This window comes from Anomalospiza imberbis, chromosome 3 (genome assembly GCF_031753505.1).
Source record: "Anomalospiza imberbis isolate Cuckoo-Finch-1a 21T00152 chromosome 3, ASM3175350v1, whole genome shotgun sequence".
NCBI classification, from domain to species: domain Eukaryota; kingdom Metazoa; phylum Chordata; class Aves; order Passeriformes; family Viduidae; genus Anomalospiza; species Anomalospiza imberbis.
This window is the reverse complement of record NC_089683.1, coordinates 57,008,445-57,031,124: the sequence shown is the minus strand read 5'-3', so window position 1 is coordinate 57,031,124 and position 22,680 is coordinate 57,008,445. Positions and strand designations below refer to the sequence as shown.

The 22,680-nt window shown below is 36.1% G+C and overlaps 1 protein-coding gene across 5 annotated transcripts in view; it reads left to right on the top strand.

Annotated features, from left to right (window-relative positions):
• HBS1L (HBS1 like translational GTPase) overlaps positions 1-22,680 on the top strand; it is a 59,256-nt gene that overhangs the window by 27,183 nt on the left and 9,393 nt on the right. For 4 of the 5 annotated variants that reach the window (XM_068184535.1, XM_068184539.1, XM_068184538.1 and 1 more), the window contains 8 exons: positions 6,907-7,015; positions 15,136-15,392; positions 15,862-16,027; positions 17,059-17,176; positions 19,583-19,729; positions 20,360-20,434; positions 21,176-21,293; positions 21,478-21,546. In XM_068184535.1, the coding sequence (XP_068040636.1) occupies positions 6,907-7,015; positions 15,136-15,392; positions 15,862-16,027; positions 17,059-17,176; positions 19,583-19,729; positions 20,360-20,434; positions 21,176-21,293; positions 21,478-21,546 (1,059 nt within the window). Of the gene's footprint in view, positions 1-2,169; positions 2,317-6,906; positions 7,016-15,135; positions 15,393-15,861; positions 16,028-17,058; positions 17,177-19,582; positions 19,730-20,359; positions 20,435-21,175; positions 21,294-21,477; positions 21,547-22,680 lie in introns of those variants that run through there. The other variant, XM_068184537.1, reaches the window with a different exon arrangement.

Below are 22,680 nucleotides of genomic sequence, written 5' to 3'. Positions count from 1 at the left end.
CACCATATGCAAACTGTTTGCTGAGGCAAAATCAAGTGGTTTTTCAGAATGTGGAAAGATCACTTGAAGGATTTAGTTTATGCAAATAATATCTTCCTTCGGTGCCATTTTTTAAAAACCTTCTGTTGTATCTTTTATCTTCCAGTTTATTTGTTCTCCCTGTTTGGAAGTAAAAAAAAAAAAAAAAAAAGTCAGCTCCAGGACTAGAGATCTCAACTTGCTGAAAGCTGCAAACATTGAAAGTAAAGCCAGAGAGGTGAGGGGTGCCAGCTGGGTGTAGCAGGCTGCCAGCCCTTCTGATTGTGGCTGCTGCACACCCAGTGTTGCAGCTGCATCTAGTGAAGCAAACTGTTTCTGGAACTTGGAACTTCAGTCTTGGGGTAGCAAGTTCTGCTGTTTGTGTGTTGTGGATCCCAGAAAACTGGTCCATGATGGAGAAACTCAGGAATATCACCACTCAAGAACTCACTGTATCTCTCTTCCCTCTTGTATCAAACCTTAAGAACAAACAAAAAAATTTCTTGTACTTAGGAACAAGTGAACATTTTTATTTTCAGCATTTTTCAGTGAAAATGTCTACTCTCGGTTCATGAAAAAAAAAAAAAACCAAAACATATTCACCCTCTGAAACTTTGCAGAGAACGTAATAGTTATAACAATGAGACCAAGTTACCTGGAAAGCCCTGACTGTGGTTTCTATTAGGAAATAACCTTTCTTTTAAAAAGAAAAAGGTCAATGTTCTTGTTTGGAGAATTGTTTTCAGTAATATCTTTAGAATGGCTGTGTCTCATCACTGGGTGGTGACTTAGCAAGTTATCTTTTCTATTCTTTTGGACTGTTGCATTGTTTTTGGAAGTGCTGTGGATGTTCAGTAGCATCCACTTGTATATTGTAGTTCATAGAAGCATAATGTCATACAGTTTTCTAAAAGTGGCTATTTTGAACCAATTTAATTTAAGTACTAAAGTTTGCATATGGAAGGAATTCTGTAAGCTGAAGTTCTCACACATGCAGACTTTGTCACTGCTGTTGCATCAAAAGACATTTAATTGATGACTTATAGGGGTGATGCACAGCAAATCATATGCAGGCAGAATGTTTTAAAGGTTAGGAAGCTGTCTAAATTAAGGAAATCTAGGATGTTCTGAGTTCCATAGTCATATTATGTACTGATGGTACATTGTTGAGAGTCTTGGACTTCTGATATTGTTCTCAGAGTTGTGATATGTTGATAATACTAATATACAATACTAATATACAATACCAATGCCACTGATGATAGTGTACTGCATCCCAGTGCAAACTTAACTGAACTGCAATTTACCACTATATCCTACAGCATTTTGTAAAAGTCATTAGTGTAAAATAATTCAGTTTAATTATGAAACCAACACAAATTTTCAGTAGCAGATCTCTAATTTGACTAGTTTTGATATTTCTTTATGGTATTTTTCCCATGTAACATTTGAAGGGGTAAAAATAAAATTCTACTGTGTTTAAGGCAAATTTTAAAAAATTATTTAAAGACTTAAAGCTCGTGAGGTTTGTGGCATAAATAGAAAAATGTAAACAGTTTGACGTTTCTCAGGTGGGTTATGTGACAAGGTGGATTTATTGGATATTACTATAAACCCAGATATATGTGGGCAAACAGGTAATACATGGTTCTGAGCATGAAACTGTGTGTAATGGGTGTCTCCATCTGGTTGACTCACTCATGTGTAGTCCATATTTGAAATATTTTCACAATCAGAGGGTCCTAAAATTAATTTAAAATCATAACAGAGCATATAGGAAGGGAAGTGTATTATCTTGAGAGGAACCTTTGTTATTAATTCTGCTTTTCAGATGGAGCTGTGTCTTCTCATGACGTGCACCGAGCTCAGGACATGGTGCACAAAACCAGTGCCCTGTTTTCTTTTATGTAATTGGTGGCTATTGCTGTATAATCAGCAGACAGAGGTGTAAGTGACTTGTTTGTGGTTATATAGAAAGTCTGTAGCAGAGGAAAGGATGCAAACCGTATCTTGTAGATTAGAAAGCATGGTGTTGCATGTGTGTTTTTTTCATGGCAGTGCTGGTTTAGACAGCATTAGGAGGACCTGCTTAAGTAACTTTATTCAGTCTCTCAAGTGTCAGTTAAATGTAAGATCCTCAGCCCTATTCAAAATTCAAATAGTATGCAGCTGCCTTCAAGTGCACATCCAATTTTGAAAAGAGAAGGATCAGTATAACCAATAAAAATGTCAAAAGCATGCAACTGAAAAACTAACTGCAAGCTGCCTACAGTTAATTGGAACATAATTCCCTTGAAGGTGTGATCCTTTGCCAGTGCTTCTATAACATTAGTAGTTGGTTTGTGAGTAGACATGGATTTATTTAAATGGGATTGCTATCTGGAAAAGCATAGGCTCAAGACATGCCTGGCTTGACATTTGTCTTTGTTTTTCAAGCTGAATTCAGGCACATGAAATGTTCTGGTTCATTGTATCAGAAACAGGCTTCTCTGTGCAGTGGGCTCATTGAGTGTAGAGTTTCAGTACCAATCTGCAATTTGATGCGTGAAAGACTCCTTGGGAAGAGAAGCTTCTGTGTATAGGAATTGAAAGCAGTGGCATTTTGTTTCTGCTGTTGAAAAGATATGGTCGTCTGAACAAAGTCAGCATGGATTTAAATACCCAGTGCTAGTGTGCGTTTCTCCAAATATGGCAATATCCATTTGGTATCAACGTGTCTTTCTTGAGAGAGTGGCTGTTTGACAGATTCCTCTTTTCATTCACCTCTAAACCACCTAGGAACAGACTAGACTGACCATCAACTCTTCCATTTACTGAAACCTTCCATAGCTCCAACAGAATTAGAGAAAAGATTAATTTTTATCTTCCTGTTACATTCAGTGTTAAGTATATATATGAATCAAAATTGAAAAAAATGATGTGTCAGGCTTGTTATGTTTGATAATGTAGCCAGAGTAATCTTCTGATTTGTTTGTACAGATCTCCTACAGGTACTGCTTACAATCAGTTTTAGAAAAGAAGACCAGAGGGATTGGCTCACAGTAAAGGGAGGTGGTTGACTAAATCTATATACTTCTGCTATTCCATCCTGAACATCTAGAGAGACTGTGTTAATTTTTAAAGACTATCGCAATGTTTTACTTCCTTCCTACTTATGTATTTGTCTGTGTCATCACCATCATCTATGTTTATCAGCCTGCAGGTAGTTTATTGTGTCATCAGATTTTGGGGTTGTATTGCTAACAATTTTGAAGTTCATATCAGCTGTCATTAGTAATACTTTTTGAATAAGCCTTAACAGATTTTTGAGTCTGTTAAGTCAGAAGACCAACTGGCAGTCACAGGAAAGGTAAAAACACAGCCAAGAATAATAGAAGAAAACTTTGTCAAGGTTTCATGCACTCCAGTTGTATTGGACTAATGGCAGTGCAGGTCTGTCTGTTCCCTTTGGTGTTAGGCTGATCTCAGTTTAATACTGAGATAAGGTTCATCAATACACTTTGAGTTTTGTAGTAGTGTTTAACTTGTAGCTACTGTGTGCTTTAGCCTGGGTAGTCTGTCTGTGCAGTCTAAGTACCAGATACCTCTCTGGAAGCTACTTTGCTTAAAATAGGCTAGAAGTTTGGGGTTCTGAACATTCTGAATTGTGAGAATTATCATGCCAATGAGCCTTTAAGATTTTACTTTTTTATTTTCAGTTTTAATTTTTATGATTTATAAATGTATACTGTGTGTTTCTGTGGAAGAAAAATTTTTACATTTTCCTAGTGTTATGTCAATCAGTGCATTTATTTGTAGGGATACACACTTAGATTTATTTCTTGCAATGCTTAGAGTAGTGAAATGTAATGCGGTATTGGGACTTTTGGAGTTTGTGAAAGATATATCTGTTTTATTTTATCTGTACTCTTGATTTAGGAAATGTATTGCCATTGAATTACCTAGGTATGTGTTTGAGAATGTCCAAATGGCAGTAAGTATGAAGAAATTTATGAAGGCCTTCTTGGTAAAAGTCTGTATATCCTTGTATTCCTTTCCCTTCAGAAGCTGATTTTCCACAGCTGCTCTTGTCCTAATCAGATTGGGATTACTGTTTCTATGTTTTTTCTGGGTTTGTAATACACTTCAGATGCTGTAGGGTACCCTGCTTGTAGATTAAGAAGTGTTTTAAGAATTGTATCAGCTTTGTACATTGACTTCCTTTTAGTTCCAAGGTGCAATTTAAGGATTTGCATGCAATCTGTTAAGTGCAGAATAGCTTTTGCTTTGCCTGCTAGAGCAGATAAGAATTTATCATGCAGTTTTCTCCGGTTCCCTATAGATTAGATAGTAAAGTATACTCCTTTCCCAGCTTTCTGTCCTTTGTGACGAAGCCATAGTTATTAATCTTTAATGGCGCCTGCAATGCATAAAAGACAGACTTGGGCCTTATCTCAAATGTTCTGTGTGATTTTATTGTACTTGGTTATAAAAACATTGAAGGCTGAAAATTGTATTTGATGCTTCTATCAGTAGTGTTACTAATAATTCTTGCCTTGCCTTTTCATCTGTTTGAATGTCGCCATTCCTGGATTATTTCTATGGTTTGATTTGACTTTATATGATCCCAGCCTGCTTCCTTGCTCCACCTATGCTTTAGTATTTATGTCTTTATATAATTATTTATTATTGTTATTGTTACTTATAAAACTAAAGTATCTATAAATAAAGAACTACCCAAACTGTCAGCTTTAATGGACTTTTATTTTACTTTCTCTTGTTCTTTGTGATTTTTAGTTTTGTATCTTCTTTCAACTTGTAGTGTTTCCTAAATTCTAGTTTTAAGGGTTTTTTTCTGTCTCAAATACTCAATTTGTTGAATGTGTTAAGTCTCCTTGTACAATTTAACTTCAAGTCTGTGTCAAATACTGCAGCATTATTTGTACAGAGCAAAGCTTAATTTTGGAATTGATTAGATAATATGTGTTTTGTAAAATCTTTGACTTTCAGACTAATAGATTGCTAGTTATTTTCAAGTTATATAATACTAATTTTTGTCTTTTTTTTCAACTAGTCTCATTCAAATTTAATTGTGTTATTTGTAATTAATAGTTCCTTGTAGCCAGATTTCAAACATGGTATTTTCTGAGAATTCAGCTTTCAAATGACATGTAAAGCATTCATGTTTACTTGTCTGTTGAAAATGATGTCTGCTTGAAAATTGTTAGAATTGATGCAGAAAATATCATACCAATTTGGCAACAAAAGTAATGTAATTTTGACTGTAACTGAAGTGTTTCCTTATGAAAAAAATGCTGTAAGCCATCTATTTAAGAGCTGGAAGATGGAACACAATCTTTGTGCTTAACTAATTGGCCCTGTCCAGTGAGAATTTTATATTCTGAATATTTATGTTTGTTAGTTACATGATTTGATATTCTTTTAAACCATGCTTTCTGTTGTTGCCTTTATTTCTCTTAATTTTGTTTCTTTCATAAACCACACACAAGACTATGTCTTCCAGAGATCTGCAGGTGGCATATAAATAAAATGAATATCAACAGATAAGACAAATGAGGGAAATGAAGACCAAGTCATCAGATAAATAAGGATGTCTCCATCTGTATTGTGATTGTTTGCTTTTTTGGTTTGCTGTTGTAGACATGTCTGTGGTATTCTGCTTCCTTGCCTGAAATCTTCAGCAGGCTTGACCGCAATCATTTATGTAACCTGCAAACCAATTTGATCTTGTGGTTTAAAGGTGTAACCGTTGTGCTTTAGAAGGAAGTGCAGCATTAACATAAATGAGTATGGCCAAATGGCTCCAATAGTTCATCCTAATGTAATGTATCTAAAATACTTGAAAGAGTAACTTGGTATTCACTTGACTCTTGAGTATCCAAATTGGTCCAATACTGGAAGAGTAGTGGCATTTTCTAGTTTTCAGATACACTTGTAGGTAAAGTGTGTTTTAAAATTGCAGCTTAATTCTGAATTTGGGTTGCTGTCCTGTTTTGTCATGTGTGTAACATCCTTCAGAACACCATGTGCAGGAGCTGTCACAAATGCTGTAATGCAGGAAGTTTTTTTCCTTGAAGGAGGAATGGATCCTAAAATAATAACAAGGGAACTGTGTAAAGGAAATGTTTTGCTAGTTTACTTCTTTTACATAAACCCTTCCTCTGCAGAGTAAATAATTTATCTTTTTTTTACAGCTTGATAAGAAACTATTAACACTGTACTGCTATTAGTTGTGCAACTAGTTTCACAAAATTAAGAATGAACTGTAATTGTGTTTTCATTTAAGTTATGGTAAAAGTTAATACCTTTACATAATTAAGTTACTCAGTTCTGGTAATTATTTCTAAATAATCTTGAAATTAGCTAGCTTTGGAGTATTGCTTGACTTCTTGAGTGTGATTCAGTAGGAGACAACTCTGTTTTCAGGTTTCAGGGAAGGCCTCGCAGCCCACACATAGCTGGTGCTGCTGCTAGAATTCCCTGAATTGGACATATTTTTTTGCTTTACAATGTTAGCAATGTTAAGGCAAAAGAAAAACTCTGAAGAAGAATTAATCCAATCATCTAGTCAGGAGCTGCAAACTATTTCTTTATCTCATGCATGAAATGATTCTGGCATCCTGCAGAGCTGTTTCTAGTAAAGCTGTTGTGTAGTGTAGCTGTCATGTGAATGCTTGGAGATAGAGGTGAGATTTTCACAATCGATCTAACTCTAGATTATTTTGATTAATTATGTAATGTATTCACATAAGACACTGAAATGTGAGAGTTGGTCATGAAGGACTGGTGTTGTTGGGTTGGAGAGAAGTAATGGGACTTGTTAAACTTTATATTTAACACCTGTTAGTCACAACCTTAAGTTCAAACTTACTTTTTGTCTATTACTAGGAAAAACAAGGGATTCCCAGTCAGCCAGAATGGAATCTGAAATTGTGCCAAAAATTACCAAAATGACAGTGTCTGGAAAGAAACAATCTATGGGATTTGAAGTTCCATGGTAAGCCAAGCCCTCAAACATCAAGGTACATCAGCAGCACTTCTTTCAGACTGATGCACCTGTAGCAAGTTTTCTTATTATTTTTTCTATTTTTCACAGCAGTTTTAGTGTCACTCTTCAGAACTAACCATCTCAGCTTCTTGTTTGACTCAGAATTACTTTCAGAAGATGGTACCTCACGTTTTGAGTTTAACAAATCCTTTCACTATGAATAGTGCATAGAGATATCAGGTAGTCAGATTATTTAAACATCCGCTTCATAGAATACTGAACTTTCTTGGTGTTCGTTTATTTTAAATTTAGTTCTCTAAGTGGAATTATGAAATCAATAAATCTTAACTGTAATTGCTTGTTCTTCAAAGGAAGTAATGTATTTAAGAATAGTTGATGGGGAAAACAATCACTTATGGCTAAACCATGCCTTCCTCTGCAGCTTTTATTAACTTTAACAGGTGTCCAGGGTACAACTGTTGTAGAGTTGTAGAGTTGGTCCTACTTGTGCTATAGCTAAATTAGTGTGGTTCTAATTTTATCCTGACTTGGAACTGTTGAGGTGGATGTCTCATGAGAGCAAGAAGAAGACATCTGAATCAGAGTCTACTTACAGCAATAGCCAGCAGTGAATAGTTAAAGAAATATATAAGGACAGGCCATGTATGTTGGGAATATGGTCCATGAAATATCATTGTGGCTCCTCACAATTTTTATTTATTTTTCAGTTTTGTGTATTTCTGTTAAGAATGCTTAATGTACTTTTCTTACTTAGGCACCCTTATTATGTTTTTGAACCCAGTCTTACAATAGCTATCTATTCTGTGGCAAGAAATTCCATAGTTCATCCTGAGGTCAAAAAATTCTCAAGTGTAAGTGCCAACATCCCAACCTCATCCTGCAGTGTTTTTAGTTCTGATCTGGAAAGCATTTTTGGGAGTAAGAGGGCAGCATAGTCTTTATCTTACAGTATCTTGTGCATGTTTGATAACTGAGTGGAAAGCAAGCAGTTTCATCTACTTAAACACATTTAATACAAGGTGTGAAACTGATGTCATTTTTCCTTTATGCTACTAAATGTCATTGCTAAAAGACATCACCTTCATCCAATCTTGTTAGATGCAATAAGCTCCAAATGAAAAATTTATGTGACTTTCAAAATATTATGTGTGTACTGTTTGAGATTTGCAATATATAAAGGAAGCGTAATTTTTTTGTTCATTTGCTGTCTACTAATCACTGCCTCTGGGTTTGATGACTGGACTCATGAACTTCCATGCACCTTCATCTCTTATGTTCTTATTAAACTTCTTAGAAGTTGGAGTTTTTCATGGGGACTTCTGTGTAGTAATTTAATTTGTATAGAAGTTTAGAAAAAGAAAGGAATGTTAAGTGAGTGAAGAAGGTCTGTTAGCTCCTTTTATGTAGTTGTGATTGACTTTTTTTTTTAATCTGTAATAATGGCAATTTAAAATGTTCGTTTCTAAAAAAGAGAAAATACAGAATTTTGTATCTCTGATACTTAGTATGTGTGCCTGCTCCACAGGGAAGGAGGAGATAAGAGGAATGCTTCCTCATCTGTAGACTAAAGTAATTCTTGGATAGGCTAGTGAGGACTCAGTCTATGATGAAATGTGGTTGTCTCCAACATGGTTCTCAGCCATTCTGCTTCTTTTCAGGGACACTGACATAGTTTGTATCATACTTGCTTACAATTCAGTGGCAGAAAAAAGATTAAGCCATCAGGACCTGTCGGTAAATCCTCTAGATAGATCCTTAATATTGCTCTTGTGAGACCCCATCTGGAGTGCTGCATTCAGTTCTGGGGTTTTCAGCATAGGAAAGACATGGACCTGTTGGAATGGGCCCTGAGGAGGCCACCAAGATTATTAGAGGGATGAAGCACCTCTCCTATGAAGAGAACCTGAGAAAGCTGGGGTTGCTCAACCTGAAGAAGAGAATGCTTTGGAGTTGCCTCATTGCAGCTTTCCAGTACCTAAAGGGGGTGTATAAGAAAGATGGGGACAGACATTTTAGGAGGGCTTGTTCTGACAGGACAAAGGGTGTAATGATTTCAGACTGCAAGAGAGTCTAGATCATTTGTAAGGAAGTTATTTACAGTGAGGGTATTAAAACACTGGAACAGATTCCCCAAAGAGGTGGTGGATGCCCCACCCATGGAAACTTTCAAAATCAGACTGGACCAGGCTCTGAGCAACCTGATGTAGCTGAAGATGTCCTTGCTCATTGCAGGGGGGTTGGACTAGATGACCTTTAAAAGCCCCTTCCAACCTAAACTATTCTGTCATTCCTGATTGTGAAGATGTTTTTTAATTCATCTCACTTAGTGGTACTGCTGAAATACTAATTGGAAACTAACTTCTTTTTACTGTAGAAATTGGATATACATTAGGTATTTAGCTTTAAATAAGAGTAATAGGTAAGAAGTGGAATGATTTGTAAAAGAGCATGAGATTTGGAGCACAGCCAATCAATGAATATGAAAGAAGATACAATTTAAATGGTAAAGTTACCTGCATGTCTTAAAGACTCCTTCTTCAGGGTGACTGATGAGGGCCTCCTTCTTTTGTCTAACAGACTGCTGTGGAGGCAAGGCCTATGACATTGACTTTATAGAAGCAGAGAATCATCTGTTTCTAAACATGAAAAACAAAGCATGAACCTCCACCTCAATTCAATGAGTATTAGGGTTGGTTTTCTTCCTCTGCATTTACTTTCTGGATTAATGGCAGGGTAAGGATAAGCTGTTAAGGAACAGAAGGAATCTGTTTAACACCTAAGAAAGACTTGTTCCTTTGACCCTTTTTATAAGTTCTTTATGTTCTTGTTTCATTGTTAATTTACTGCAGGGTGTTTATAATAATACAGTTTTTTTAAAGTATATAGTTTATGTCACTGACCAAAAGCACCAGTATAAATTATTCAAAGCATTCTAAATGGATTCTAAAACATCTGTAACTGTGCCCCCTACTTTTATTACAAAGTATTTGTATGGTGCTGGTGCAGATACCATTAGAAGGAAATTGTACAGTACATATGAACTAGTTTTTGTTGTTACCCGTATGGGATCTTAAAGGTAATTTTTGGACATGTTTTTAAAAGCAGCAGCCTTGCATTAGCAAAACACCCCCATTCTTTGACTAACAATTCAGTCTATGATTCAGTCTTGTTTTGAGGTATAACCTCATATTAATTAGTGAACCTTATTTGAAATTGATGGATTATTAGAAATCATTAATTGCTTTGAGCATTGATTGCCTTTGTTGCTGGGTATTCTTAGTGGGATTGTCTGCAGAAAATGGAGTTTGCTGGTAAACTGATGCTCTAGCAAAACTGTTTACTGGGCTTTTTCTTTCTGTTAAGTAATAAAGGAAGCCAGAAGAGGCTGTGACCAAGAAAGGGTTGATTATTTTAACTAGTCTGACCAATATTTTGTAATTAATAATATTGAAAGGGGAAATAAATGTAGACGTTTCTGTAATGACTGTAAGTATTCCAAAAGAGTTGGTTGTGTAAAAATAATTCACCCAGCATCGAGACTAGAAGATTGAAAATAATGTTTAAAAGCTAAATTCTGAAGAGATAATATTGAGCAGATGAGCTTTCAGGTTCCTCTTTGAATGCGTGGTGGTGTGAGCTTTTCAATACCTGTGGGAGATTGAACGCCTTCTAACATGTCTTATAACAACGTATGTTGTATTTATTAATATTCCCCAGAAAACAGTAATGTGACCATAACATTTTATTCAGTTTACTGTTATGGTCCTTGTTGGCAAGACAGCATAGGAAGTTTCTGGCCTGACAGTTTTAATTTTGACTAGATGTTGATCCTTACCAGGCTTTGGTTTGTCTGCTGATTTCCAAAAGAGCTGTGATAGACTGTTTTGACATTTGTGCCTGAATTGCTGATGGTCAGGCTTCCTTGAGTACATCATCTCAGTGTGCATGCAAGGTTCATAATACAAGTTCAGCATAAGTTTTGTCCTTTCAAAGAATTCGAGTTACATAACCAATCAATGGCTCCATGTTACCAGATAGCAGTAGCTGGCAAACTGAGACTCCTTTTGATAGTTCATCAGCTTCTCAAACATTGATGCAAGCAATGGTTTAGGAAGTGGTCTTCCTCCAATATAAATTTTTCTTCATATGGTAGGTTGTCATAGCTCAGACCAAGCTAGAACTTTGCTACCAAAGATACTTTCTGCCTGCACTAGTGACACACTAGTACTGCCTTCTGACAGGAGTTTTCCGTTCAGCAATTTTGTAAAACCTTGTGGGAAGAGGCTAGCTGAAGAGCATTTCCAATGTCATTAATTTTTGTTTGACTGTCAGAAATGGAGTTCTTTAGCATTTTTCTGAGCTGTTATCAAGCTTTTAATAAACTACTCATCTGGTTGCCATGAAGCATAACTGTCAGGGTCTTACTGTTGCTGTTGTTGTCATTTCTTTTCATGTACTTCCATGAGACTGGAATTTAATCTGCCCACTTTCCTGCTTAGGTACCTAGCAATGAACTTGCTGTCCCTTTCCCTGACGCTGGTCAGCAAAAAGCTGAATTGTGTTATTAGGGGTACTCTGTAAGTAGATCATATGCTCTCTCCATTCTGATGTTTCTTCTCTGAAATAGCAAGTCTAGGTTTGTTGTGGCACAGCTTATTTCCAGGTTTCCAAAACACAGTAAACTTTTAAACTCTAGCAGTGGACTGACTGTACAAATACTGTACCCTTGAAAAAGTAGCAAGGCCTAATGATGGCTGGAGCTTTTTTTCACTAATTTCATTTGTATCTAGCACTTTTTCTTTGCACTACCCAAAATAAAAGCTATTTGGCAGCCTTAAGCAGTGGTGGTTGCAATAAAAGCTACATAGCAATGCAAGAGTACCTATGGTCTCTGGCAATAACCATGGTTTTTTCAGATGCTGTAATTAGTTTGAATTCTACCACACAAAATCCATCCTGTTTCGGGGAATCCTTACTGACATAGGCTTTGGCCTGCAGGAAGATCTTAGCATCTGGGATAACAAAAAGAATCATTACCTATTTTAATGAAATAAAATTTAGAGGCTTGCAAATTACCTCTCTATGAAAATACATTCTTGACTGTTAATAGGCTGATGTGACAATGCTTGAATATATTTTGGAAAGCTATAGAAAAATAGGAGAATTATGTTTGTGGCTCACATTACTTTGAGCTTCATCTAAATAACTGCCTTTTAATTTTTTTTTCACTTTTGAAAATTTGGTTTGGGAAGAAATGCATACACTGAAAAGGAGAGAGAACTATTGCTAGCTGTAAAGGCTGTTTTGATACAACTTCTTATACAAATAGTTTTCTCCAGAACTTCAAATATTAGACTTTCAAGGAAGAAAACTTGATACCAATGTAAAATACCATATTTGCATTTCAGTGTGACCTTTGCATATTGGCACTAGTCCTGGTACTTCAATGTGAACATACTAGATATTATGCTGAGACTCAACTGGTTTGCCTGAAGAAAGGGAAAAAAGATGGAAGAGTCTTAATCTTGATGAAAGTTGTCTAATGCAAATTAATTGTAAATACATGAGTCTCTCTTAAATTATTGAGACAAAAATTATTTGGTATACTTTACATAATTCAGATGATTTTTATTACCTTATTACAATATGTAGAAAACTTTGTTACCACAATTCTCTGTATATTTGCCTTCTATCAACTTGATTGTTTCCAGTCTGTTTTCATGAAGTAAAATTTCCCTGCAGAGACATTGGAGAAAATAATTGTTTTGCCATTCCAAAGTAGATTTTCAGCTAAAACTTTATGTACTATTTAAGGAATTTTAAAAGCAGAGCCTTCTGTTCAGCCTTATAGAAATGCACTTACCTTTTCCAGTAAAAGAAAGCATAAATAGTTGTAGTGACTTTTTTCCCTGTGGAATAATTTGTGTGTAATCAACTTTCTTCATTGCTACATGTAAAGCAATGATGACCAGCTATTGTTGTGGTTTAAAGAATCAAGTGTTATCAAGGTTATTCAGCCTGTCAAACTGCAATGCTGTCTGTAACATGGGAATGATAGTTGGTGATACAGAACAGTTTGCTTTGTAGTGTGAATTCTAGAACGTCAAGACTGTGTGACCCAAGGCAGTAGTTTGATAGAAACTTGTCCTTCTTCTACAAGTGGTTTAGAATATTTTGTAGAATAACTTCTTTTTAGAAAAGACTTAATACAAAAATAGAACTAGACTTTATACATCTATATTTTATTTAATATCAAATAGACTTCATTCGGAATTGTCTATCCTTTATGCAGAAGCATGGGTACTATCTGTACCCCTGCAACCATCATGGCTGGCATAAAACAGGTTGTTTGCTTAGCTGATTTGGGAAGCATGCCTGGGTATCCAGCCTTGAGACAAGAACCTGACCTTGGGTTTTGGAAAAAAAAATCTGGGTATTCAGCCTTGAGGCAAGAAGCTGACCTTGGGTTTTGTAGCCAAAAAAATTAGCGTTGGCATTTTTGCTTTGGTCTCACAATCAGGAGAAAAACTTGGCTTTGGGCCTTATGAAAAGGTGTCAAAATCAATCAGTCAGCTTCAGTACTGATAACACGGGTGGGTTCGGAAACTTTGGGGAAGGAGGGGGAGCCATAAAATGTCCCATGTTACTTATTGCTGTAATGAGAGGCTAAGTTTGCATTTGATCTGAATATTTACTATGTTTAATTTTTCAGATCATAACTCTTCAACAGCTTTCTTTAGTAGATTTACATGTTTAGGCTGTACTGTTCAATGAGATCTATGTAATCGAAAGGGACTAATGCAATGCAAATACTCCTACGCAGGCAGAAAATGGAAGTAATGTCAAATAAAAGCTGAGATGTCATACTGTGGGATTCTATAGTACCAAAACAAATAGTTTAGTTTGTAGAAGTTGAAAAGATTAAAACTGGGTAGTTAATTGTGGCATGTAAAGAGAAAGTGGAGAGTGAAAATTTCACTGTGGATGTGGAAACGCTTGACTCTGAGAGCTTGCATGCAGCTGTTCCAGAGAAAGCAGTCTGCAGCATGATGGTTCTGAACTTGAAAGGATTTCCAGTTTTCCAGAGGAAGAAGCTTCTTCCCCTTGGATAAAATTTTAAGTATAGTGTTTTGTAGGGATTTTCGTTTTCTGAATAGTCAGTGGTTTGTATATTGACATTTGCTGTGATAGAATGTTGGCAGACCTGTAATAACTGCTTCTGTTCCTGTCTTGTTTCTTACATTAATGCCTCACCATGCAACTCTGTTAGGCAGTAAGAAAGCTTTTGCCGTCTTTAAAATATTACTTAGTGTCTGTTTTTAGTGATCATCTTTGCTATGACAGATAAAGAACAATAATGTACGTTCTCAGAAAGCTTGTGTCAATCAGGAAAATATTTTCATTTATAAAATGGAGATAAAAAGAGAAAGTAAGAAAATAATACATTTGAGATTATTTACCATTAGGATCAGTATGGTGATTTGTGGGAGAGCAGGGTGTTAGTAAAAGGGAGTTTGAGAATCCAGATCTCTTTAGTCCTGGGTGTCTTGTTGGATGCATGAAACAATTTTTTTCAATGTTGATAAATCTTAACTCATCTGTTGTAGTTCTGTATAAGCATTGCACTTTAAATTGCAGCTTATATGTGCTTAATATCAGCTCTTTATGTTATATTGCTATTCTCAGAATAAGACATTACTATGTTCAGCTGTAGTAATGGTACTGTACGTGGAAACTGTTTCAGGATCTGTGCTTCAAAGTTGACTTGGGCTCTTAGTTCAGAGGAAACCTGCTCTGTGGTTGTTCTGCATAATTGTCCTTTCCCTTCCTGTTAAAGGAAGGGTCTATGGAAAGCTTGTTTATCTGTTTCATATACTTTACAAGATTTCTTCTTATCTTGCTTTTGTAAACAATGCTGCTTTTCAGACAAGATGTTCAGAGCTGGTATCTGTGCAGTTTTTATGCAGCTGCTTATCAGTTCCACCTTAATGGGCTTATCACGTACTCCTTGGGGCTTACATGATAGTGAATGGAAAACTCAATTTCTCTCCCTTATTTCTATGTCTTCTTTTCCATTTGCATTCTTTGTGTTTTCTTTTTTCCCCTAGTGCAATTGCTGAGGAAAATGGCCACACTAATACACCTCAGAAAGGACTGTTACCTGAAGACATCAGTGTAGCTTCTGGGGTACTTGAGGCTGTCTCAAAATCTACTCCTTCACCCCAAGTAGCGCAGGTTTCAGAAGAGCAGAATATGGTGCCTACTCCAGCAAAAAAGTCAAGCAAGGCAAAACCACAAATAGATGTGAAAGCAGAGTTGGAGAAGAGACAAGGAGGAAAGCAACTATTGAATTTGGTGGTAATAGGTAATACTGTTAAATTACATTTCTGACAAACATAAAGTTTAAAAACTGCGTTGATTGAAGCTGGAAGTGATACAGAAGCAAAACTGTCCTCACTCCAGGGAAGGGAATCTCTTACTGTTTTCAGTTGCATCTGCATTTTTTGGAGGGAGTACTTTCAGATGTCTTTGACTTGGACAGTGAGATTGACTTAGCGTCCCTTTGAGCGTACAGAACATGTTTGGTTTGGTTTGGTTTCATTTTTGCAGTGTGTTCTTTTTAGCATGAATTTGGAGGTGCTGTATGGCTGTCATGCTAAGTGACTGTCATAATGACTGTCTTCCTGTGTCTCTGTCTCACAGGATTATGAAGTTCTATGGATTACAGAAGCATTATCAGCGCATGTGATGTTCATACATTTAGAATATTTCTTGTGCTTTGCCTAAATTGCATAAATGAATAAAATTGCTGTAATATTTATTTTCTTCCACAGGACATGTTGATGCAGGCAAAAGTACTTTAATGGGTCATTTGCTCTACCTTTTGGGAAATGTGAACAAAAGAACTATGCATAAATACGAACAGGAATCTAAAAAGGCTGGTAAAGCTTCATTTGCCTATGCATGGGTCTTGGATGAAACTGGTGAAGAAAGAGAAAGGTAGAAATACATTTTGATGGGAGGTACCTTTTCTGTGAAAGAACAGCATTTGTTAGTCTGATACTCTGATAAACTAAGCATTGAAATGTTGGTTCATCACATGTGACTTACATTACTTTTAAAATAAAATCTGCAAATTATTTAACAATTATATTTGTATGCTTTATAAAAGGCCTTTATTAATTTGAAATATGAAATTTAAAATTGCATTTTTATACTGAAGAAGTGAGTTTTCTGAATTGGTATTTTTGATTGATTCTATTTTCTCTTTGCTGTGAGTTTTTTATTTAAAAAAAACCCTCTCTTGAGTCATCTGTAAATGTTTGGGATTTTTGGGGACTTATTTGGTTGTTGGGAGTTTTTGGTGATTGGAAGTAGCATACTAAAAGTATCTTCTACTACAAGGTGTTTTGTCCCTTGAAAGTTCCTGTCTGTCTTGATTGTAAAGGGAGATGTAGATGATTAACCCAGATACAGACATGTGAATTGTAGGTATTTGCACTTGATGAGATGGATCCTATCCTGTGTGTCACGCAGAACATGTGGAGGTTAGCGAGATGTGGAACTGAGTCCAAGTGTGTTGTGATCCTTCCTTGGTAATCAGGAGTTCTGCCTGTGGACTTTGTAAATGTCTAACTGCATCTCTGTAGTCCTATACCACCTATTTTTTTTTAACTCAGCTGTGTTTCTCTTACTCTGATACCTTTTTTGAATAATTAAATATCAAAAGTATAATTAGTAATGATTTAAATATGCAGTTCAATTTTCATATTTTTGCTGTGCTTGTTTGGACACGGTCTAAGGGTGCATGGTAGTACTGGGAATTCTGGGAATTTTTCTTCACAACTGGATTTACTAAATGGCAGCTTTAGAGGTCTGCTCTTCCAACATGCAGATGTACCTATGGTGAAGGCTAAATCAGTGAAAGATACGAAGGGTATAATTTCATGGTGTGTTTTTAATGGCTTGCTTTATATCTTGGAAGTTTTAAAGCAGTTTTAATGGTACACTGCATATATGCTTTATTTAAGGGGAGTAACAATGGATGTGGGTATGACCAAATTCGAGACACCGACTAAAGTTATTACACTGATGGATGCTCCAGGCCACAAGGACTTCATTCCAAATATGATCACAGGAGCTGCACAGGTAAAGATGGTCTAAAATGCTTTTTCCATTATCAGTATTATTTGTAACTTCTTCTTAAATAGTTTTTTTTTCTTTTTTTCTTGCTAATGTTGGGGAGGATGGTTTTATTTAAGAATCTTAATAGTAAGTTGCAGTTTGATAAAATCACTTGGGCTTTGAAAGCTGTTCAAATGTGATATATGGCTACTCAATAGGTAGTTCTGTGAAAATCACATCGTAGGTTAAGATTTTAAGTGAATTTTGAGCTTAAAGAAAAAGGATTTATAGTTCAAGCAAAACACATTTTTCTGTTTTACAGTGTATTTTATAGGGGATGAGAAAACAGATAAAGTTTATACAGAATGCATTTATCTTGTCAAGAGGGTATTTGTAAAGACTGCATGTCACTTGTTTTAGGAACAGTAGGTGAAGTCAGTAGCATTGGACAATACCCATTGAAATCAGTATGGCACTTACCAGTCTCCTATAGGTTATTATTTGTGGAAATAATACCTCAGAGATGGGGAAAACATAACGTGGTTACATGATATAAAAGGAGTGATTTATTTTTTTCACTTATAGGTACCCTTCTTTAAATAATAAAATTGATTCTCTTAGGTAGAGATTTAATCAATCTTTTTTTTCCAAAGCTAATATGTGTATAGATTTTTGCTTTGTCTGTGTCATAACTGTCTGAAATATGGGTTATAGCTGAAGATCTTTGTTGAGTACTTGGATGAGTACTGCTAGTATGATCTTAGAGAACTGCAATATAGGAAGACTGGTTTGTCCCAAGTTCTCCTTTAGCTCTGAAGCAGAGCCTGGGTGAGAATTCAGACCTTGTGACCCAATGGTTAGGCTGCAGAATAGTCAGAAGTTTGCAAATTATGGTGTAGTGTTTATACAGCCATCTATATGGTGGAATATGTGTTGTTGTAGTTTTATGAGTTTTAAAATTAGAACTGAATCTTTGGTTTCAGAGCAGTGGAAAATATTGAATCAGATGTGCTATTTTTTTACAACTGTTGTTTAAATAGTTTTTTTTTTTTTTATTTTGGGAGAAAAGTAACACAGACAGAAGTATTAAGAGAAAAGTTGAAGGTCCTCCAGCAATTGTATCAGTTCAGCAGAAGACAGGGCTGACCGAATGAAGCTTGGTATCTCTGTGTTCCAGATCTCAGGGTGATGAGGGACTGGTCTGTTCTGGAGCCTGTATAGGAATCACTGAAAACTTTGCAACTTTCTGTTACCTATTAGAGTAGGCTCAGTGCTGAAGCAATGGCTGGAATTGGGAAAAACCTTTTTGTTGTGAAGAATGCTGTTAGGAGGTGAGCCCCCAACTGCTGTTATGCAAAATCTGGCCTTTTATACAATAAGTCCTTGTGGTACTGTTTTTATAATTTAGAAAATGCCGGATGTGTTTTTGAAGAAGTTCACTGCAATGCACTTCTGAGGCTGGGAGCTCTGAGGAAATTCATCAGTTATCCTTTTCCCATTCTCACACTCTGCTGTCTCTGAGCTGTGGGGATTTCATGCCTAGGATGAGGCCAGGGATGTTCATAATCAGGACTCTCTTCCTGGAATTCTGAAGCATAAGCATTTAAGGAAAGGGGAAAAGTACCACTTTTTCGCCTCAGTACTCTGAAATTGTCCTACACCTGCCTGTCAACACCACTACCTTTGTTGTTCACTTCTGTTGCTTTCACTTAGTACATGATGATGATCTAACTAGCAATTACTTACCAAAGCAGGAAAAGTACAAGAAATATTAGCAGCATTTAAGGCTAACAGCAAGATCTGTGTTTTTCTCAGTGCTTACATGCTGACTTTTGTGCAGTGCTGTAGACTGTTTGCTCTTAATGCTTTGGCAGAGGGTTTGTCTAGGTGATGAAATAGGCTACTTTGTCTTTTGCCATCTTGTGATTTTGGTATGCTCCAGTGTGTTGAGTGGACTGTGAAGCGTTCACATCCAGCATACAGTCAACAGTACAGTACAACTGATTGTCCCAGTTGTATAGTGTGGTGATTTGTTTGTAATTTTTGCAGCTTCTTACTAAGAAGGTGTACAGACTGGGGCAGAGAGAACTGCACATTGTGCTCATACATTGTGTTCTAAAGCTTCTGAGCATAGGCTGCTTTTGTTTATATCTGGGTAGATTGAAGGGGACAGGTTCCCCAAACCAGCAATTGTCCTGTGTTTAACCAGGAAGTGCTGGTTTATGACATAATGCCATAATATCTCACCAAAGTGGGTATGATACAGATGGGACTGAGAAATTTCGGTTACATTTGAAGCACATCAGGATACTTTCTGTGTGAAGTACATTTTGTGTGAAATGTTACTGACTGAGGTATTTACCCAGATTATTTCCACCTCTTAACCACTTTTTAAAAATTATTTTTAATTTTTTTTTATTTATAATGTAGGCTGATGTGGCAATTTTGGTTGTGGATGCCAGCAGAGGAGAGTTTGAAGTGGGGTTTGAGACGGGTGGACAAACTCGAGAACATGGATTATTAGTGCGCTCTCTTGGAGTGACACAGTTGGCTGTTGCAGTCAACAAAATGGACCAGGTACACATTTACTTTCTTCATTTAAGTGAAGGGTTTCTGTCTAGATTTGTAGATATTAAGGATCAGTATTGTGAAAGTTATAATAAAGCATTGCTCTTTGCTTTCCAGCTCCGTCCCTTATGTTTAGACTTTACGATGCTGTTCTTTTTATTTCTGGGTGTGTTTTCAAAGTACACAGAAGGTCAATTTTGGTGCTCAAATGAGTATGGGTCCCTTTTGTACTTGTGGAAATCTGACATAACAGTTGATCTCAGTGGAATCTGTAAGATCATCTTCGTGGTTATTTAGGTCAAGACCTCAATAGTTTTATTTAAATGTGTAAAGTGTGTTAAAGATTACTATTTATGTTTTAAGTTACTACTGTAGTGAATGTATCTTGCTGAATCTGAATTTTGTGTAAACTTAAAAAAAATTACTGTTAAAAGGGCTTGCAATTTTAGTGGTGTTTGTGATCAGTAATTGCTAATGTGTATGCTCTTATATATTCAAGTATGAATGCACCTGGAAATCTCATGCTTACAACTATACATCTGTTTCTACTACAGAATTGATGACATGCAGCTGTATGTTCAAGTCATGGTTAAAAATCTATCATTTTATTATCACATCATAATCTGTGCTTTATTTTAGGTCAATTGGCAACAGGAAAGATTTCAGGAAATTACAAGTAAGCTCGGCCAATTTCTTAAGCAAGCTGGCTTTAAGGTAATGTATTTGTGAGGGCTATGTTGCTTTGTTCAAGCATTTGGGTGGGATGAGCTTTTTCTAAAGTCAGGTTATTTTGTGTCACTTTCCTGCTACATGCACAAAATGTAGCATATGCCTTTTCTTCCTGGTAGGGTGACATTGAGTCCTGCATAAGGGTAGTCAGTTCTTTAATACCCTTTGTGTCATCATCTTTGTTCAGGTCTGTTGAGTCTTTGGGGTACTCAGATCACTTGTAGTTTCTTGGGATTGTTATCTACAAAGCAGAAGAGACCAAGAATTGTCTATCTTAATGTTCAGGATTACATGAATGACAGTAGAGTGTTTTATACTGGAGCAGGTATCAGTGTGGATTATGAGCTCATGAGATCCCTCCTCTCATATTTTCTGAGTTCCAACTACTATTCATTTGGACTGGGGGTGGTCTTCCTGCAATCCCTATGCATAAAGTAGCAATTCAAACCAAAGTTTTCCTGTCAAACATGGAAGAGTTTATTACTTGAACTTAGTTTCTAGTTGTCATATTTAATCATCTCCAACTCTTTGTTGGAGCAGAGTGATCGGGCAAGAGGTAACCACAAAGGAACCCACTGAGTAACCTGCCTTCTCCAGGGGAAATACGAATGTGGCAGCTATTCTTTTGAAGTTTAGATGCATAACATTGAAAAAATGCACCTCTTGCTTCTGCTAGGAGATTCTGTTGTTCATGTATGCTTCACATCTGTTTGTTTTCTTTATTAGGAATCAGATGTGGCTTATATCCCAACAAGTGGCCTTGGTGGTGAAAATCTAGTCACAAGGGGTCAGTCAAGTGACCTCACGCAATGGTATAAAGGAAAGTGTTTGTTGGAGCAAATTGGTGAGTGCAATTTTCCTCATTTAAAATAACACCTCTTAGTCCTGTGTGTGTTAAAACTTCTGTTTTGGGGAAAACATGAGACAAAGTCAATGGAATGCAAAATAATTAATTTCTCTAAATGAGAAGTTGCTGAGATAGTTATTACATACAGACATTCTAAAAGATCTTACCAATTTATTTGCAGATTCTTTCAAGCCACCACAGAGATCAGTGGATAAACCATTCAGACTGTGTGTTGCTGATGTTTTTAAAGGTTGGTTGTTTTTATAATGTTCTTACCACCATTTTACTGATATTTAACACAAGTGTTAAAAAATGCTGTCAAAATAAGACTTAAAGTTGGAACTTCATGTGTAGTCCTAGACCAGAATAGGACATTTTCAAGTTCTGTTCTTTGCCAAATTTTAGATGGTACTGCTGAAGGTGAAACACCCTGGAAAAGAAATGGAAGAAGCTAATCTGCATGACCAATTATTTGTCTGTGTAATGAGTTCATGGTTCTGTGGGACAGAATGTGGGACTTTCCCAAACTGGTTCTGCTGGACTAAATCAATATTTCTCAAACTTTTTATGAGTGTGGCTTTGAGCTCTTTTGCTTTCTAGTCCTAGATTTTAAACAAGTTTGTCTTGTTCCTTTTCTGCTCATTGTTGTAGATGTGAATAATGATATGTTCCTTTATTTTTGTATAAAAATTTGGGCAGATTAGGTGGAAGAAAATAGTGGTGGTGGTGAGACTTACAACCAGCCAAGGATTTAAGGCAGTGAGCTATTCCCTAGCATTAATAAAGATAGGAACAGCAAGAACTATAACCAGTTCTTACTTTGATTGTCTGGTGAAAATAGAGTGCCTTGAGCCTGAAAGATTTTCATGGTAAACTTGATTTTTTTTTTCCATTTAGTCATTTACAATTGCAGGTAACTTAGAAGAAATAAGGCTTCTAGACTCAGCCCATTTGAAACATTCTGTAGGTCCCTTGAGAAACATTGCAAACCAAATGACAGGATGATTTGAACTGTTGTAAATATTTGTAATCAAATATGATTATTAAATTCATATTTTAAGAAATTTTGCTTTCTATTTAGGATGTTTATAGGGGAAGTACAAAAAAATCAAATCAAAATACTAATTGTAAGTAGTATAAACCTGGAAATACCAGGTTGTGCAATTTTCATGTGGGCCTTTGAGAAAACACTAGATATTGTGCATGCCCTTAGATAGCAGATTTAACTGAAGCCATAATGCTAAATATTGAAGAGTTGCATAGGAAATTACCTTAGTGTGATACCACTGGTTTTGTCGTCTATGCCATCTCTGTGTTTATTTTTTTCTCTTTATTTTCATGAGCTGTGGGAAAGTGTGTTAGAATTATTGATTGAGAACTTTCA